The following is a 14939-nucleotide window of genomic DNA, read 5'->3' as shown; positions in this document are numbered from 1 at the left end:
CAAAATCAATTTTGTTCAAGTCATGACCCCAGGGGGAATGTGAGCCACAATGGGTGATCAAAGTTTTACATTTGAATATATACAGAAAATCTTTAAAAATCTTCTCAAATACCAAAGGCAGATATAGCACCCCCCCCCCCCCCCTCGCTTGGTGGTTTGATTATTATTTTTTTTTTTTTGCTTTGGTAAATTCTGTTTGTTTAACTTGTATATACTTAGTCCACAGGTAAAATTTCATAATTGAATAATTAAGTTAACATATACAATAACACTGATGGACGACAATATGCGCAGTGAGGGAAGGTACACATTGTCGCCGGCGACAATATGAACAGGACGACAAAATGTACCGTCACAATCACGCTGCATGAAATAGCAAACGAGACACGTAAGTGTGATTCTCACACCAATTACATTCACAAAACTACCAAAAATCAGCAAAAGACATCTTTAAACATCAATATCCTTGGGGCGACAATATGTACAGTGAGGGTGAGGCACATAATGTCAATATGTACATATGTAACTTTTCAGTCGGCGACAATATGTACAGATGGACGACAATATGTGCAGTGAGAGTAGGTACATATTGTCGCCGACGACAATATGTACAAAACGACAACATGTACCGTCACAAGGTTCACCCTATAGCTAGTCATCGCTTAAATATATCGCCTTTTTTTTTTTTACTTTTCCATCAAATTTGGAATATTTAAGTTTGATTGTGCCATTTAAATTATACGTTGGATTTATGTGGCTGTGTTCAAGAGGATATCCTTCTCTTTACTCCCTTTCTGCAAACGTTTCCCCCTCTTTTCTTTTCCCACTTTCTACCTTAAGCTTCATCCCTTTTCTTCCCTGGCATGTCTCTCAACTGTTAATCCTCCTCCAATGCCATTTTCGTCCTCGTCCCACTCTTTCTCTCATTGTCATCTTACTCTACCTACTTATCAAAATGGACTATTGTTACTTGTACATTATTGATTTTGTTCATGTGAGGACATTTCTTAAAAGAAAATTGCGGAGAACATTTTTTATTTAATTATGGAATTTTGACGTCTTTGTTTGTTAATATACATGTACATCTCGTGTAAAAAAGCCTAAAGCAGACAATATTTGTACATACATATTTTTTCCCTATTGTAAGAAATGCATTGTCTACGCATTGTAAACTAATGACAGCTAGAGTGTTCATATTTCGATATAACAGATTAAATTGTGTTTTACTAAGAAGGTTGCATGATAGAATACACTTGAATAAAAAGGATGTTTAGATGCGTATTATTTCAATGAATATGAAAAAAAATTAATTCAATCATTTTTGTTTGTAATTAATAATTTCAGGGGAAAAATCAATAGTTCTTTTGAGTCTAAAATAAAGATCCTAATAGCAGAGGTATGAAAACTGTGATCTGCAGTGCAGTGTTTCTGATCATCAATGTCACTTTCCTTATTAGTTTTATCGTCAAGCACAATAAGAATCTTGATCACTATTGGTTTATGTTAGCCAGCTTTTTACATATATTTGATTTTTTTTACTCTTCCACCATACTCTGCAACAAAAAGATTATCTTTTGAATCCATACATAAACCCCACGGATCTTGTAGATCGCAGTTATCAATGTATCGCAGGAACTGTCCATCCTGATCCAGAATGTGGATACAATTGTTGTTAAAATCTGATGTCAGGATCTGACTCTGGCTGTCTGTGGTGATTCCGCACGGATTAAAAGACTTTTTAGCAATTAAGGGATGAAATGTGTATCTGAATCGGAGTTTCCCGGCCTCGTTAACAACAACTACCGCTTTAGCTAAACTATCACACACACAAATATCCAAGTTTCTGTTTTCTGTAATATACAAGTATGAGGGACCAGAAAAATAAAGCGGATTATCATTATCACCAAACTGTACGGTCTGCTTCTCTATGAAGCCTGAATAGCGAACAATTTTCGTTTGTGTGAAAGGAGCACTTTTCATTGTAACCAGGAGATCACCAGAGGAGGTATTACAAAGACGGAGAGGTTTCCAGTATTCAAGTCTAAGAATTTCGCTAATTGGTTTATTCTTTACGATGTTTACTGTCCCCGTATCATAATCAGAATATATTAATTCTCTATTTCGAGTAACAGCTATGTCACATGGAATGTTCCCTGACTTGGTATAAATTGACTTTAATAGTTTGCCTTTCAGGTTGTAGAGTTTTATTTTGTTGTCATACCCACACGTCCAGATGTCTTCATCACTGAGGCAAGCAACATTATATTGTTTGTCAAAAGGAGTGGCTATCGTGTTGATGATTTTTGGTTCATCAAGCAGTGGTTTCCTTGGTGTTGATTGGGGTTTTGATTCATTTGACGTACAGTTATTTTCAATTGTTGTGATGAATAATGCTGACAGAGAACAGAAGAGTTCTTAAATCTGTTCTTTATTGATATCCTGATATGAGAAACATGGCAATATAACTTCGATTGTGTAGGGTAGTCCACGGAATTCAGCATTTTTTGATTTGTATGCAAAAACATTATCAAAGTGAATGTCATTGTAAGCCACCATTTTCTTGAGAACAACAATGTACTGCTTTATAACAGAAATATTCTGTGAAATTTCTTCTTCTTGTTTATCTAAGAGAGACAAGTGTTTGTTTTTCATATCTTTGATCTCAGATTTCATTTTGTTGACAATGTTGTCGATCTCTTGGTGCCATTTTTCTCCTTGTTCTGAGATATCTGCCGTGAGTTCCTCGTAATGCTTTTCAAACTCTGTTTTTTTCAGTTTTTATTTCAATTACAATTGCTTCATATTGTGGTTGCACTCTTTTCTCTAGATCTTTCAATTCATTTTCTAAATATTCCATTTTGGAGTGTAGTTTTTGCAGAACATCTATCAATTTATGCCCTTGATGTTCATCAGATGATATGCAAGTAGCACATACAGGAAGGTCACATACTTCACAATAAAGTTCGCTAGATTAATGTTCGTGATTTGGACATATGGGATAATTTGGAGTAGAACGTCTATCTTTATATGGTACAACCCGATGTTTACTGGAAATGTCCGAGAGATGCTCCCCAACACACATTTTGCATAAATTTATGTCACAAAATTCGCAGTTACTTTGTAATACTTTTGTTTTACACATGTCACATCGGAGAAAATCTTGAGCACTGTTTCTTACATTCATAGCTGGTGATCACATCTGACCTGTCAATGAATCCTAAAGTATTAGAGAAGAAATTATAAGTTCAAAATAATTTTAAAAAAAGAATTGTGATGTGAATTTTAAAGTAAATGCAAACGTATCAATGCAATCTAAAACTATGTCATGTTTACAACATAAATGTATTGTTATCAATCATAAGAAACAGAGATTTAAAAAATATCTTGTTTATAGTATGCTGAAGCCTGTTTGATGCCTTTGGGATTCACTTTATATCTTTCATGCAGTCAAAATGTTTAAGTTCAGCTGAAGAATATTTTATGCAAAATGATTCTTTAATGGGTATCCTGTATCAAAATAGTGTTGCATGATGTAGTTCATGCTTATACGAATATGTATTGAAAACCTTATAATTTCGTAAACCGCTTCATTTCAAGCAGAACTATGCATTTGGAAAAGGACAATTGCCTGTATTAGTTCACATCACTATACAATGTATTGTAAACTTTTAAATCAATTTCTGAAATTAATCAGTGTGATTTGCAGAAACAGTTAAGACACAGTGAGAGACTCAACAGCATGCCAAAGCAAGACTGTATAATCATGTATAATGAGTCATGTTGAAGGTGAGACTTTTTGATGTACTAGTAGTTTAAAGAAAGTATGGAATTAATGTTAGATTTAACCTTTGATTTTTGATTGGACGTGATGATAATTGAAAAGGGTGTCTAACAGTATGCAAAAGACTTGTCCCAATTCAAATGCCTTTTTGTGCTTATCAATACACATTTAATTTTATACAGTTGATTATTTTAATAAATATATTTAAGTACATCGATATGCATAAACTTTTAGAAAAGTCTTACGTAAATTACAAATAAATGAGATAAAAATATATCACCTGCCAAACTATATACTGTATAGAAATTTTACGAAAATAAAAATTTTGGACATTTGATCAAAGGATTATCTGATGCAATATATCATTTTACACACTGATACTTTTAAACAATATTGAGAAAAGTGAGAGAATGTTTACCTTGAGCTAAATTATATAGTCAAGTAAGCATCAATTTAATATATCTAGTGGTATCCATGCTTGATAATACAAGCAATTATTTTATATAAATATCTTGTTTATAACTTGAAGGGCATGAGAACCTTCACATAACAATACGAAGCTAAGCCCTTAGCAATCGGAGAACCCTGGAATGTCGGAGAAAATGATAACAAAATTATCAAATTTCCAGTTTTTTTTTATGTTACATAACATGAGAATTCTCTTATTTCAGGATACATGTATAGATTATTTATATTTTAGATCAAAATTCCAGATTCTTATTGTGTGTCCTTTACAACACGTCCTCATTCTCCATGCAACATGTTATGCAAGATAAGATGTAATTATACTCAGTATATAGTTATCCGAAATAAACTGGAATAAAGTGTCCTTATTTTCCATAAGTTTTGCGTTCAGTCCGCCCATCTGTGTTCAAAACCACAGAGTTTAAAAAAAATTAAAAGAAATGCATGAAGAAATTCAAAATTATTATATAAATGTACCCTTTTAAAGCATTCCTTTTTTAGTATTTAGTCTTTTAGTCTTTTTTAGTTTAAACAATATTTTTTATTGAAGAAATTGACAATGGTACAATACACTAGTAATAAATGCAAAAGAATTGGGAAACAAGCCATAAGGCTTATATTAATCCCTCTTTCTGCAAATTCAACAAGTGAGAGAATTGTATGTGAATGAAACCTAAAATAGTACACTCATATGGAAAACTTTCATACATTTATATTGTGAACAGTTTACTGGAATTGAAGTCGCTGAAAATCTCCAAAAATTCCAATTTATACATAACAAAATAAAATTTACCTCACTCATTCATGCCACATCACTAATAAAAATTTGAACTGAAAAAAGAGACCGAATAATATCTCGTAGTAAAAATATCAAGTGATTTGTTTTAAAATCTTTTGCTTTCTATCAGAAAGTTTTGGACAACAAGAAAAATATTTTGGTTTTCCCTTTCTGACAGATTTTGTGAACCGTAAAGTAATATATCAACAGTTATGTGATGAGGTATTGAAAGAATAGTTCTATTTCGTACTCTTATAAAATTGTTACAATGGAAGAAAAAATGTTCGATACTTTCAATCTCGCCGCATGAACATAGTGGAGAAATACACAGATTTCTACGAAACATATGTAAATTCAAAGAACTGCATTCCAGTCTGAGTTTCGTATGTAAAATCTGACCAAGCCTACTCCCAACAAAGAAATAATTGGGTATTCTAGATAAATTAGAATTTAAGTATGATTTAAGACTTGAAAGGGATGGATTATTTTGAATCACCAAAGGTAATTTATTCCAAATACGTATTGTACTGGGAAAGAAGGAATTATAGTATAGTTGGGTTCTAGTTTGGATTTCTTGTAGTGAGTTTTCTTGTCTAGTGTTGTAACTATGTCTATGATTGCCATACTCGGAGACAATATTTACTAAGTAATCAGGGGTCTTTTTATGATATATTTTATGGAATTGAATTAAACGATGATTTTCTCTTCTTTTTGATAGGGTTACCCATCCCGCCTCTTTGTATAACAAGTACCTAGCTGCCATTCTATTCCCTCCCGTAACTATTCTAGCAGCTTCAAGTTGAACACCTTCAAGTTTATCTACTAAGTAGTCTGGTATATTATCCCAAACGATATCGGCGTATTCAAGTATAGGTCTCACAAACGAAAAATAGATATTTTGTAACGTTTTCCTATCCAGTATAAATTTAACTCTACGCATCATTGTCAGGCGACTATAAGCTTTACCTATAATTTCATCCACGTGTAATTTCCAGGATAAATTACTAGCAAATATAACTCCCAAATGCCTATGTGCATCGACTTCTTTTAAATGAACATCGTTAAATACAAGCGATGGATGAAATGGTTTTCGATTTTTTCTAGATATTGTTAAACATTCAGTTTTGGAAGGGTTGAAGGCTACAAGCCAGGTGTTTGACCACTCATTGATTTTTGCAAGGTCGCTATTAATCAGATTAGATGAATTATATGCGTTTTCAACAATAACATAAAGCGATGTATCATCCGCGAAAAGTTTTATTATACATTCTATATCTACTACCAGGTCATTTATATAAATAAGAAATAGCAGTGGACCAAGAATGCTCCCCTGGGGAACACCAGCTTTAATATATTCTAGTTCCGATTTCGCTCCATTCATTACAACACGTTGCTTCCTTTTGTATAAATAATTTTCAAACCATTTAAGCAATTTTCCGGAGATGCCTATTTTTTCTAACTTATGTAGAAGGCCCCTATGCCACACTTTATCAAAAGCTTTACTAATATCACAAAATACGACTCTAACCTCCTTCCCTTGATCAACAGCTTTATAAAAATCACTTGTAATACTCAACAATTGGTTGACTGTAGAGTCATTAGGTCTGAAACCAGATTGCTTTGGTGTTAAAATATCATTTGTATGAATGAAGTTATATAAATATTTAAAAACACATCGCTCCATACATTTCCCTAGGACACTAAGTAAAGATATAGGTCTATAATTACTAACGACATTCTTTGCGCCATTTTTATACACGGGGGTTACATTTGCAATTTTCCACTGATCTGGAACTATTGACTGTTGCAAAGATAAATTAAATAGTTTACTTAAAGGTTCTGCAAGTTTTGTAGCAGCTTGTTTAAGCAAGGTAGGGTTTATTTCATCCGGCCCATTGGCTTTACGAGGGCTATTCATTAAATAGTGAGACTTCTTCAATACAGTAAGAAATAACATAGTATTATTTTCTATTTTATTTACATTCCTTCAAAATAATCACCCTTTACTTCAACACATCTTTGAAGTCGTTTTATCCAGCTTTGGAACGCGCCTCTATACTCCGAAAGAGGTATACTCTTTAGACACTGATACACCGCTGAACCTAATGCAGAACGGGAATGGAAACGCCGTCCAGATAGCATTTTTTTCAATTTAGGGAATAAGAAAAAGTCACATGGGGATAAATCTGGTGAATAAGGGGGGTGATCCAGTTGCTGTATTCCATTTTCACACAAGAAATCTTGTGTGTACTTTGCAGTGTGTGCTGGAGCATTATCATGTAAAAGCTTGATCCCCCTCATTCCTGACTTTGATCTTCTATTTTTGTAATGTTTTTGTACCTCAGACAATATTTTTTTCACGTAAACAACTTCTGCCCTTTTTAATTGGAATTTGAGCGACTACCCCGTTAGAATAAAAAAAGATTGCATACAAAACCTTCCTTGCTGTCTTGCCGCGTTTAGCAATGGTAGGTCGTTTACTTTGTTTAAGGAGCCATATTTTGTTTCCCAGTTTTCTCTCAGGTTCATAAAAATGTAGCCAAGTTTTATCCCCCGTAACAATTTCATGTAGACGTCTTTTATCACATTTTCCGTAAATTTTCAATAGTTTTCGAGAAATTTGCAATCGCTTTCTTTTTTGCTCATCATTTAAAATGTGTGGGATCCACCTCGCAGATACTTTCCTGACTCCTAAAAGTTCTTTTAAAATCTTAAAAATGCTACCCGATGAAATGTTCAGCTTCTTGGCAATCTGCTTCACGGTCAGTCTGCCGTCTCTGTCGATAATGTTTTTTTACTGCTGCAACTGATTTCTCATTGATAACTGATCTTGGCCTTCCGGGCTGTTTGATATTTTCAACTGCCTCCCTACCAAGTTTGAAATGCTTTATCCATCGATAAACGGTTTTGATAGATACAACAGAGTTCCCATATAATGACACGAGTTCTTTGAAAATTTCTTTTCCCGTAATATTCATTAGAAAGCGATACTTAATATACGACCTGGTGTTCAAAATGTCCTTTCGGGACTTTCCTTCTGTCTTCATGTTAACAGTGTCCTCAGGGTGGGTCCGAAAAAGATGCTTTCTTTGAAAATTGCTTTATAAATAGGTTGTGACTACGTGTCAAATCAATAGTATGGAAGACAATAAACATTTCAAGAGATGTTCCAATTCAATCAAGTGTAAAATTTAAAAGGAGTACATTTAGTGTCATTATTTAATGAATAGCCCTCGTATTAGAATTTAAAAGTTGTAAAACGTCCAAAACATCTTCAACGGAAATAATAATATTATTTAACACATTCTTATTTTCATTTGCATCGGGGAGTGGTGGTAGTTCCCTTCCTGCGTCGTTGACTATAGATTGTGAACAAAAATAAGAATTAAACAAATTAGCTTTACCTTTGATTTCACTCACTGGTAAATCGTTATCGCTTTTTATCATTGGAGGATAAGAGCTTCTAGTTGTATTTGAAAAATCGGTAACTCTTTTTAATGTTAACCACCACTGCTTAGGAGATAATGTACCTGATCTAAGTTGATCACTTAGTTTTATGAAATAATTTTGCCTAGCATTTCTTGTTTTATTCACGCAAATATTTCTCATTTTTCTAAACTTAGCCCAGTCGTCAGAAGATTTTGTTCGTTTGGCAATTTTGTGTAAACGTTTACGTTTTCTAATAAATAACCTGAGTTCGTTGTGCATCCATGGTGGATCGTTTGGACGGGAAATAATAGTTTTATTCGGTATATTTTCAGTGGCAGTTTCAATTATTGCGTCTGTAACATTATGACAAGCTCGTTCAACATCATTACATATCAAATTGTCCCAGTTTTTATTACTTAGATTTATTTGGTAATCATGAAAATCGGTATTTGAAAAAGACCAAATTTTACGCTTAAAAGTTCTTGCATATGATTTAGGAAATTTGAGTACACAAAATATTGGACAATGATACCTAATATTACTCGGTAATATATTATCACCAACTCCCGAGAACTCGATTACATCTAAATTATTAACTATCAAGAGATCTAATAGCGTTTCAGAATTTTCGGTAAAATGTGTACATTCGGTAATAAGTTGCGACATGCATAGGTCTTTTATTATATCAAGTACCTTGGAATTAGTCGTATTATATATGTTGTCATTAAAATCTCCCGTAATAACTATATTTTTAATTCCAGTATCCTTCGCTTTTTCTATGGAATAAGCAATGTAATCCCACTTACTAGTCTCTAAATTTGGGGGGCGATAGAAAGTTCCTATTAAGAATTTCCTATGATATATATTACATTCAACCCAAATACATTCAATTTCCTCAAGCTCTAAGTCAAATCGTCTTTTACTCGGAATGTTATCTTTCAAGTAAATTATAACACCACCATAATTATTTCCTTTTCTATCTCGTCGAAAAGGTTCTTGAAAACTGTTCAACAGTATACTTTGAGTATCAATGCTGTTATCTAACCAGGTTTCGTTAAAAGTCAATACATCGAATCCCCCAAGCTCAGCTTGAATAATATCTAATTTATGCTTAAGACTTTGTACATTAAGATGTACTATAGAAACTGAGTTTTCCAAAAGAAGTTCGAGAGAATCTGTAGAATTTTCAAAGGATACATCTGATGTAGAAGTGGATAATTCAGATGGACCAGGGTTTTCTTCAATATCACCACATAATAATAATAAGTCTATAATGCAGTATATAAGTTTATCTAGTAGAAATAGTGGATACTCTAGAAGAACTGCTAACCTGTGGATCGAAAGGTTACATTTATTTAGAAAGGGGTTTTCGTAAAATTGGTGTGTCCCAGTATTATACTTAATTATCAACTCTTTGTCACCTAATATTGAATGAGTGAGCATTACAAACATTACTACAGGTAATGCCTTGATTCCGTGATATATTAATAAATTCACCATAAATATTGTTAGTACATCCAAAGAATGCTTAAATTGCAGTTTCTTGGAAAAATCATAGTATGATCCTATCCTGATCCTATGTATAATATTACTAACAGGCATTTATGTAATAGGTGTGTGATAACTACACAAACATATAGAACGATCAATAATGAGGATCAGACATGTGATAGGAAAGACTGCGACATTACACCCATATTTGTAGGTCTTCAGACACTTATTACTTTCAATTCCAGGTTTCAAAGGAGATATACACATATATGAAAACTGTGCATATAAATTCAACAAAAACAATAACGTATTTACAAACTGAAGGAACATTTGTTGAATGTTCGAAAAATGGTTTTAGAAAAACCACGTGATAGGATTGTGGTCTAAATTTAAATAAACAATTTAGATCCTTAAAACAGATAAGGTCTCATAAGTTATCTATGACGGATATAAGAAAGACACTGATAATTGTTTGTATATTATAATGAGCCTATAACTTAGGTGAGTCAGTTAGAATAATCAACAATAGATGTTGTTTTTATATAACTTTGCTGGTCAATTTAGGCACTCAAGGGTCTTTTTTAGTCATGTATAGTCTTTTTAGAACTTACTTAAAAAAATATGTTTCATTTCCATGATGTAATCATATTCGGGAAAAGAACTTATTAACTATGCAACGTTTACTTTTTTCTGATGCATATGTACCTTTCATAGACTTCAGTACAATAAATATTTAATTTTTAATTGTTACCTTTGTACAAAGTCAATATTGTATGCCATCAAAGATCAATGATACTTTCATTTGTACATGTACCTATAATAACTGAGAACAAGTGATTTTGGTTTGCCATGCTTATTGAGTATAAATCCAATATGTTAATAATATCAATGAGATGCAATATCTGGATGCAGCACAACCTCTTTAGAGGGTGTGATAAATGATTCCCCCCACAAAACCACAATTCAGACCAGAATGAAATTTGGCATACATATAGTCATACACATGTTCTATAAATAGCTTATCATATGTAATGGTTTGCTCCATGTTTGTGACGTCACAATGTGAAACTGACGTCAATACGTAGATGACTTGTGACAAAAAAAAAAAATGGTTGACTCAGTCGTAATCGAGCAACGAACGGCTGTAACATGCTTCAAGATCGCGACTGGTAATCCAAACCATGTCGCTGACAAAACTGTGACACTACTGCTTTGAATTCATTTTATAGTCTAAATAGAGGATATTCAGTGTTTTGTAGTTGGATATGGAATATCAGGAGCGGAACAGGATTTTTTAAAATATTTTCACGAGTACGAAGCAGGAGTGAAAATATCAAAAAGTCCTGTCTCATGCATAAAATAAATTCCACACACAACTACAAAATATTGAATTAATTTTTCTGTTTATTACATTTTCTTTGATTTTTCCCTTTGCCTCTGTTTTCGAAACTCGGTGTCATAGACTGTGACCTCAAAGCTGAGCAGTCGAGATGTCATAGCTTAGCGATTTTGAGATTGAAAACATTGTAAACATGGAGTTCAAGATCATATCTGGAAAAACTTTGACAGCAAGGATGGTTTATTTACTTCATCTATCTTATAACAGAATGTCAGAAGGGAAGGAAAGGAAAGGAAGGAAAATCGATAGATTTGCTGCACTTCTGATATTCTTTTACACTGTGACAAAATATCAGTCTTATTCAATAAACAAATTACATTATTCCATTGTTGAATGTGTAATAAAGAAATTCTCACACTAATGCTTGCATGAAATCATGAAATCTTTGTTGCAATTTTTCAGTCTATTTTTGTAACTACACAAGTGTGACTTATAAATACATAAAGCACTCCTCTATGTCATAAAATGAGATGTAGCCAACCTTTCTTCGTAGCCATTAAAAACCATTCACTCAGGCTTCAACTATTTTTTTTTTATCAAAGAAAACAAGTTGGTATATTAGAGTTGTGCAATGTGTACAATGTGTGCACCATACACTGCTTACTTCCGTATCCACAGGCGCACCAAGTAGCGTCAATTTAACCTTCTCATCCCTTAAAGAAGTGTAAATATGGTGTTCATTTTTACCTTCTTTTAAGATGGTCCTCAAAAACCCCTTGAAATTGATTTTTTCAAGTAATCTGGTCAAGGAACAGAGCTTCTTTACAATGAACTTTATAACAGAATTTGTTACACGAAATATCTTCGGCGAAGTATTAAATCCCCAATAAAAATGGTATCGCTTCCAACATGAAATGGAGATTTTAAACGGAATAAAGAGCATAATAAATCTTTTATTTGCTAAGAAGGTAAGAGTGTTGTTTATCTTGAGGTTCGCACTGTAAGCCTGTGAATGGTTACTTCAGACACATTGTTACTGAAGGTTTCTCATATACAGTTATCAGTGGCGACGGGGATAAAAGGTTTTAGTATTCAATAAAAAAGAAAACACCAACTACATTTCATCTAGAATTCAAGTTACATTCCTTTTATTACAAAGAAAAACGAGGCATGCAACTTACCGGTATTTTAAAAACACTCGCTGGGGGAATCTAAGTTAGAGTTATATTTCTTTGTAAATACTTTCGAAATAAACCATATTTACATAGTAGATAGTAGTAAGTTTTATTTTAAGAGAAAGACCAACTGGGTTATACGCCGATACAAATAAACATACATTGTATTTGTTAACTAATACGAAAACATTCATATCATTGGTGTCTCCATAATATCAAAGTATATCTAATGGTTCTCCATACATGTACATGTATTACAGCCATCATTTATAATTCTTATTAATGGAATGCTGATTATAATGTATTTTTCTTTTAAATTTTCGGAAAAAAGTATTAAGAAAAGGTATTAAAAAACCTTAAGATTCACAAAAGGTGTCTGGTTTTATTTTTTTCTCAATCTTTAGAACCGTTCACGGTAGCTCAGTCGGTAGAGCGCTCGCTGCTTGATCGGGAGGTTCGAATCTCGGCCGTGACTGACCTAAGTCGATAAAAAATGGGTAGCAACTGTTCCTTCGCCATGCGCTCGGCACTTTGAAGTGAAAGTTGCGGGTCCTTCGAATGAGACCTTAAAAACCGAGGCCCCGTGTCACGGCAGGCGTTGGCACGATAAAGATCCCTCACTGCTCAATGGCCCTAAGTGCCGAGTAAAGGTCAAAATTTGAAGCCCTTCACCGTTATATGGTGACGTCTCTATATGAAAAAATTCTCGAATGGGACGTAAAACAACATACAATCAATCTCAGTCTTTAGATGTACAAAGACATATTCGATTATCTCTCGCAACACCCCCAATTAAAAGACCTTTCTCAACTAGAAATCTGTGATTTATTCATTGAAACATTGTTCAAATCTTTTGAAAGATAGTTCAATATTTCTCAAAATAAATTTAGACATAATAGTTATCAACGTAGTCGATCCATTTTACTTTGTTTTACGCAATTCAATGAAGGTGCTCAATGGAATTATCGAAGTTTTTTGTGATAAAAAATAAATTTTTAATCAGGATGGCGATTCTTTTTAGTACTAACTAATATCGAACACATGTAATAAATGTAAACGTAATATGGTTAGTAACTACGTAAAGTTGAATCCACACTTTCCAAAAGTTGTTCCTTGACCGCCATCTTTGGGGGAAACCCATAGAATTCTCACACAGGCGTTTGTAACTTTCAGGTTTGTAACTTTGTCATTTTACTTAAAAATAAATGTTGGACTTTGTGTTTTGAATGCCCCTGGATAGTGCTACAGATACAAAGAAAGAGAAAAAAATCGAACACGTTGAATTTATCGCAGAACGCACAAAAGTTTGGTCGTGCAAAGAGAAACAATGCTTTTTTCCCTATCAACCTTTTGTTGACCCCGCAAATGGAAATATATTTTGAAAAAATGTAGATATGACTATTGAGGGCGATTTGATTTTCTATTTGACTTGCCAATTTAAGTGGTAGTCACGTAATTTTAGCAAATATACTTGCAGTATTGAGGTCATGGTCACCTATAAATTTCGATAATGGAAGGGCATAACCAAGTTAAAATTTTAAGCACAGTTTATAAAATATTATGAAATATTCTGGGCACCCATTGTAGTTTGTTAAAAGTGCTGCGATTCGATATAGATTCTACTATTTCATTGTTAAAATTATATTTGTTAGATCATATGCTGAATTTTTTGTTGATCAACTGCATTACAGATAGAATAGTTCATTTTCAAAATTTCACAAGACTCGCAGCACTTTAAATAGTTAATACTTCTAGAATTTATATGTAATAGCTTATCATAATTCACTGAGTGTATGACCTAGCACATGTACATTGCCTCCAATTTTCCTGCATACAAATATACGACTGTGTCAGTTAGCTATAAGGAATGTACGGAAAATATATGAGTAAAATTATTTAAAATCGCAACCAACATGTTATCCCACATGGCAAGATATTTACTTTTAATTAAATAAAATATAATTTGAAGATATTTGAAATGGCCTCATTAAATCAGAGAGAGAGCCAGAGAGAAAATAAAAACAAAGCGAGCGAGAAAGCAATAGATTCAATTTATTTCAGTAAAGCTGTTGTTTTAATGCTAATACCTTTAAAAAGGAATTTTTGTTTCAAGGGGAGAGGAGGGGGAATGTTTTAGAATACTTTTCTGTTGATTTCTAAAGTGAAAAACACTAGTTTTACCAAAATTATAGATTATCTCTCTTTTTTTTCCCAAATAAGTCATGTTTTATGAACATTCACATAAATATCTATATAAATATGAAAAATCATTCAAAGATGTTAACTTTTATAAATTGACTTGTAGGTAAGCGGCAGAACAATACTATCGTTCGCAGTTCTTATTCCTTTATGAAATAATCAAGAGATGTTCATACTATTTAAGATTTCTGGGGGTATAAAATTATTTATTACAATAATGCCAAGTCCTCGGAAGTTCTGCGATTCTAAATGCCGAGTCCGAAACTGAATTTATCAAGTCAC

General features: G+C 33.0%; 1 protein-coding gene across 1 annotated transcript; it reads right to left on the bottom strand.

Moving 5' to 3' along the window:
* Positions 1-1515: 1515 nt before the first annotated feature.
* LOC133200559 (uncharacterized) lies at positions 1516-13582 on the bottom strand. The gene is made up of 4 exons (XM_061336342.1): positions 13555-13582; positions 2490-2762; positions 2180-2393; positions 1516-1858 (listed from the first exon to the last, which is right to left on the bottom strand). The coding sequence occupies exons 1-4, from the start codon at positions 13580-13582 to the stop codon at positions 1516-1518; spliced, it is 858 nt and encodes a 285-aa protein (XP_061192326.1).
* Between the last annotated feature and the right edge of the window lie 1357 nt (positions 13583-14939).

The sequence above is a fragment of the Saccostrea echinata genome, unplaced genomic scaffold (genome assembly GCF_033153115.1).
Source record: "Saccostrea echinata isolate AGI-Se365-2 ecotype Australia unplaced genomic scaffold, CSIRO_AGI_Sech_v1 ptg000040l, whole genome shotgun sequence".
Taxonomy (NCBI): Eukaryota; Metazoa; Mollusca; class Bivalvia; order Ostreida; family Ostreidae; genus Saccostrea; species Saccostrea echinata.
This window is presented reverse-complemented; position numbering and strand designations above follow the sequence as displayed.